Source organism: Sturnus vulgaris, chromosome 1 (genome assembly GCF_052056855.1).
Source record: "Sturnus vulgaris isolate bStuVul1 chromosome 1, bStuVul1.hap1, whole genome shotgun sequence".
NCBI lineage: Eukaryota > Metazoa > Chordata > Aves > Passeriformes > Sturnidae > Sturnus > Sturnus vulgaris.
Genome location: NC_142243.1, coordinates 21,363,153 through 21,369,152, shown reverse-complemented (window position 1 = coordinate 21,369,152; position 6,000 = coordinate 21,363,153). Strand labels below are relative to the sequence as shown.

Here is a 6,000-nt window from a genome sequence, read left to right as displayed (position 1 = left end):
ACTCAGAAGTCAGATCATCAATGTCAGACACTGACATTTGGATGTGCTTTACCCAAGAAATGGAGTTCAGTCCATGGTGAAAATTCCTCACACACTGAAAAATGCTCTACTTGTAAAGATATTAGGTACCACGGTGCTGCCAGAGGAGATGCTTAACACTGTTCCTCCACTGTGACTTTTGAATGTAAATTTACAAAATAAGGATTAAGAGAAAACAGTAGCAGCAGATATTAGATGACGCTGAATGATAGAAAGCAAGAAAGTCTCCCTCTTGTGCAAGAAAAGTATTTGCTTTAAACTCAGTAACACTGTAATTTACTGAATGGTCTTACTTTATCCTGTGTGATTAAAACAGAGACAACAAATTGTAACTAGTGATGATACAAAATTTTTAATTTACATGCAACATTTATGGAACATCAAGGCAACAAAACATACAGTTTTGGCGGTTCAAAATTCTTTTTTAAAAAATGGAAAATGTTTAGAACTGAGAAAGATGCACATAACTGATTGCCCATGCACAAAATGACACCCAGAAACACATGTCAGACTACATAAAAGACTTCAGTTAAACAACACATGTAGCTCTAAGAAAAGAGCAATCAGTGAACATGACTGAAGATCATGATTACTGCCCCCTCCAAAACACTGATGTGATGTGAGAAGTGTTTAACAGCAAACAAGACCAATTTAATCACTGTACATTGATGCAGAATGTTAACTTGTGGAATCTGGATTCCCTCATTTTATTTGTAATAAAAATGAATCTCTAGTTTACAAATTTATATTTAATAATGTTACTCAAGAAACAGGTGCTTAATGTGATAAGAAAAAAGAGTTCCATGAAGTAATGGACATTCTGAAGGTGTATGAAAGGATTTAATGGTCAGAGTTTATTACAGAGAAATTATCTGTGTGGATACATGAGGGCTTGAAAGACCTGGTGGTTTTGTTAAACTGCTTTAAAATTCTGTATTAAAATAGCATCAGTGGTTGTGTACCCTGCCATGGATGTAGAGACTTCCTCAACTAGAGAGTTGAGGAGATGGATTCTTATCCTCTAGCTAAATCCAACAGTGCCTTGAGTTCCAGAAATGCATAGCCTCATACTTAAAAAGACTAAATATTTCAGTTAAGGTAAGAATGAATCGTCTTTCTTTCAAGCCCTCCCTATGATAACCAGTTTAAAGTAGTAGTGCCAAGGTATCATCACAAGAGGCAAATCAACTAAACCTGTACAGAGTGTAGTGACATACTGTAAACACCTAGGAGTAAGCAATAATTAAAAATCTGTCTTGTATTGCAGCTACTCATGTAAACAATGTATGAAACTTCTTTGGCACAAAAAAGCATTTTCCCTAGCACTTATAAATACAACATACTTACATGCATTTCACTTTTGTTTAAAAATTTACTAATCATACTGATAAGCATTACCTTGATTAGCAAAATTCATAGATAAAGGATCCATTGTATCTTACAAAGAATTAAGAATATAGTTTGCAATTCAAAAATTATTTTGCAAACTTTGAAACTGTAGGGTAATCTGGAAAGTTAGTTAGATTTAAAAAAATGTCTCTCTTTTTTTTTTCTCCTATCAGTAATTTAAATAAATGGCAAGTAATTTGAGAAAACTGACTTACAGAAGTTCTGCTGTATTACCTAAGCAAGAAAAATACCGACTACTACAGGGATGAGAGAAGTCTTTTAACACACAAATACAGTCATTACATTGTTTCTCCTTTTTCACTCTCCTTGGGATCTTGCCAATAAACACAGAATCCAAACTTCACAAGATGCTTGCTTACCCCCATCATCCATAGTCCCCATCTTTTCAGCAAGAACCTTTTGGATAACGTTAGATTATCTGTAACCCAGGCCACTTAAAAGCATTTAGTGATTTTGCTCACCATTTAGAAATCACTATGTATGCTTGATTTATATGATCAAGTTACATTTGTTATTCACATGCAATTTCAAGAGTTTGTGTTTCAGTGTGACTGGGACATCTAAGTGCCATGATATTAACAGGAATGCAAAACCTAACACTGAGTCAACTTGAGAAAAGCTGTTGATAGGTTAAATATGCTAAGGTCCTACACAACATACACAGATGAAAAGCTGGATTTTTAGACATTTATTTGCCTATAAAGACTGGTGTTCAGGATTCCCTGTCTGTTCTGCAGGAGTTGATAAATATTTAAAGAACTGCAGAGTACGTGGCTAGAGGTGGTCCAGGCTAGTGCAAGGAGAAACAAAGCTGATTATTTAAGTATGGTCTGATTTCCAACTGTTTCATTAAAAAAAATCAGTTGTAGACATCAGATTATACATTCTGTACCTGACAAAGAGATTTAAATAATTCTAGACTAAAATAGAATATTTGAAAAGTCCTCTGGGGGAAAGAAAAAGCAAATTTGTGAATTATAAAGGTATCCATGACAAGAAAAAAATAAAGCAGCTTTTTTTAAACTCAGAACTAGTAGTCTTCAAGTCATCTTATGGTACATAAACCAAATGCATACAACAGAAAGCTCTTCCTTCTTGTGTGCATCTCAAGATGGTGTTAAGCCTGGACTTGTCATCTCTGTTGTGGGACTTGCAAGGTATTCACTTGATTTCAGACTTGTGAGAGACTTGTAGCTTGCTACTGATGTAAGAGAGCCACAAAGACCAAGCAATGATGGAGTATCTTCCTTTCCTGTTATGAAAAATAAGAATTAAGCTAATAATTTTTGCAGCACAAGATTAGTTGACCATAAAAAAATTGGAAGACCTGAAAAAGCTGTTTAACCTACACTACTGTGAATTCCATAGTATGTTTCAGCACAGGCATGTTTCATAAATGCAATTGGGATGATAACTTACACCACACTTTCCCTATCCAGGTGGTACAGAGATCCCTACCCATGCTTTACCAGCTGGGTTGAAATCAGTCTTGAATTAAATTAGATTTTAATACTGCTTACAGTTAAACCCCAAAACTTCAAATTTTTTTATCCTTGATATTAAAAAAAAAAAGAAATTCTAGCAGTTATGTAACACTAAGGTTTTGTATTGGCAAATCTGTTTAAAGCTTAGAATTGATGAGATACATAAAGTATTATTTTATAACAATTTATATTCTATACCCAAAATATTACTATTTCACAAATCTTCTAATATTTTCCTGCATTTTCAGAATTGCCCACAAGATGGAGCAGCTAATCTTTGATAAGCATCCAGGTTTGAAAGGGGGTGTGTGCATATATTACATTTATATAGACAGTTCATATCATGTTCCTCTCTCTGTTTTAATGGAAACACTGTCAGGCTACATCTCCAGATAAATGTTAAATGCAAGATGTAAGAATGACAGTGGTAGTTGCAAATCCAGTGCATTTAATCATTATTTTAGAACCAAAAAAAGGAAACATAAGGAGCTTGTTGTAGCAGAAAGATGTCAGTAGATCCTCCTTGTAGTGAAGCTGATTGTGATGGAGAAGGAAGAGATGTACAACATATTTGAAGCTTAGCTTTAAATACAGAGGAGTAGGGTGAGTATCTTAATAAATCCAAAGTTATTTGAAGCAGAGTCCTTAGGGAAACTGAAACACTTAGCATAACAAATATGTTTTTCAATGTGTATTTTCTTCACACTGAAAATTTGTCTCACAGGGACTGAAGTTCAGAGCTATGAAGAACAAAATTAAAAGGAAGACATCAGACTGGCTCTGTACCTTCATTTAACAAGTTAATTCCATCTTGCTTCCCATCCTGTGAGTGACCTGGATCCAGAGAGGATTGAGAAAGACTAACTTCTGCTGAAAGTTGGTCCAGACTTTGAAAACTTTTCCTGAAAAGCAAGTAATATTTGATAGCAACACATTTAAAGATCTAACTAGGTATCTTCAACTCTTCTTAAAAAGTTTTCTAAAAAAACCTATGCAGTTAATCTTTCTTCTCTTAAATACTGTTTTGTTTATTTCCTAAAGCAATGATTTCTTTTTCTGCCCTTTTTAAGAAAATTGATCCAAAGGATGAAAATTTTTATAGAAAGCAAGAGAAACTGATTGTAGTTACCAGTGATCTTTGCACATTGTAACAAGTGACTTCAATAGGATAAAGTATGCTGAGGGAAATACATAATTTTTAGTTTCCCTGTTCCTCTAAGGGAGAATCAAAATAAATATGAAACTTACTCATCCCATTGTTGATTGTGCTTTCTATAGAGTAGAGTGTCCAAGGCAACAGCATTGACATCCAGAGCTCCTGGGGAAGGCCACTGATTGGTGAGGTGAGTAGTTAATTCTTGTCTTGATCTCAAGTCATTATTCTTTAGCACAGTTCTGTGAATACAAAAAAAAAAAAAAAAAGTCTATTAAATGCAGTTCAAAGGAAAACCAGGACACAGATGATCATAGAATCATCATGGTTGGAAGGAACCTTTAAGATCATCCAGTCCAACCATCACCCAGCACTGCCACTATAACCCCTGAACCATATTACCCAGTGCCAGACGCAGATGCCTCTAAAACACCTCCAGGAACAGTGACCCCACCACCTCCCTGAGCAACCTATTGCAGCCTGACCACCTGAACAGTGAAAAAAATTTTCTAGCATCTAATCTGAATCTCCCCTCTTAAGTCTCATCTTAAACCCATTTCTTGGGGTCCTGTCAGTGTAGCCACAGCAGAAGAGACCCACCCGCACTCACTACAAACTCCTTTCAGGAACCTGTAGGGAGTGATGAGGAACGTGCTGAGCCTCTCTACCCAGACTAAACACCCTCAGCTCCCCCAGGTGTTCCTCACAGGATGTGATTTCTGCCAAACAGTCCTCAAGCTTCTCCTCCCCCAGCCTGTAGCACTGCACGGGGTTGTTGTGACCTAAGGGCAGGACCTGGCACTTCACCTCATTGAACCTCATGCAGTTTTCTTCAGCCCATTGGTCAAGTCTCTCCAGATCTCTCTGCAGAGCCTTCCTACCTTCAGCAGATCAACACTCCCACCCAGCTTTGTGTCATCTGCAAATTTACTGAGGGTGATCTCAATTTCCACGTCCAGATCATCAGTAAAGATATTAAGCAGGACTGAACCCAAAACCGAGCCTAGGGGAGCACCACTAGTGACCATCCAGATATTCTACTTAAGGTGACCAACAGATTGCAATTTTCACAAAGCATCTTAGACTGTTTGCTTTTCCTAGGGGAAGCAACATAGAAACACGTTGAGACATATTTAAAAAAATATATATATTAAAAAAAAGATATTTGAATCCTTCTACAAAAACAATAAAGAAAAGCAACTGCATTTAAAAGGTCCTTTCTGCTAGCATAATGGTAATTGACAGGCCAGCTATTTTGCAAGCCCACAGTGGGAATGTGATGTGCTTCCCTCAACATCAATTTTTGCATCCCCCTTCAATACTTTTCCAGAATGAGCTAAAAACCAGACATGTTAATTCCACTGTATGCTTTCAGGCAAAATATAATACATAATTATTCTATCACCTTACAGTTTCTAGCAACTATGTCTGTAACTGATATAAAATGGTAAACTGAATACGTTAAATGCTCAAATTATTTTTGCCTCATATTCCCAAGAAAGCAAAATCAGTCTTCTAAAATTCTAGAACTGAATAAGCTAATATGCCAGTATTGGAAATCATCTGCCAAAAGTCTGAATACGCTAACATAAGGAAAGTACATAGTTTTTCAGGCTCCAAGACAAGACCAGCCTTTTCCCAATAGCACAAGGCAACCTTTGATCTGCCCTTTTACTGCTGTAGAATAACTAGAAATAAAAGCAATAGCATTTTGTAATTGGATTTTGTAAGTCCTCCAATCCACAAAATACTAGACAATAGTAAAATGTTGCTTCACAAGGAGTTTGACTAACTCAGGCCTGAAGCAAAAAGCTAATTTACTCATTTCCATACCAAATGTACTCAGAAGTTCAAAATCAAATGCCATGTTGCTATCTGAAATGCCAAACTGCACAGCAAATTAAATAACTACTC

The 6,000-nt window shown here is 36.2% G+C and overlaps 1 protein-coding gene across 2 annotated transcripts in view; it reads right to left on the bottom strand.

The window, feature by feature from the left end:
- Positions 1 to 372: 372 nt before the first annotated feature.
- RUNDC3B (RUN domain containing 3B) overlaps positions 373 to 6,000 on the bottom strand; it is a 51,523-nt gene continuing 45,895 nt past the window's right edge. For both annotated transcript variants that reach the window (XM_014875699.2, XM_088161296.1), the window contains exons 9-11: positions 4,182 to 4,328; positions 3,720 to 3,835; positions 373 to 2,701 (exon numbers count right to left, since the gene is read on the bottom strand). In XM_014875699.2, coding sequence (XP_014731185.2) covers positions 2,556 to 2,701; positions 3,720 to 3,835; positions 4,182 to 4,328 — 409 coding nt within the window. In that variant the 3' untranslated portion in view covers positions 373 to 2,555. The remainder of the gene's footprint in view (positions 2,702 to 3,719; positions 3,836 to 4,181; positions 4,329 to 6,000) is intronic.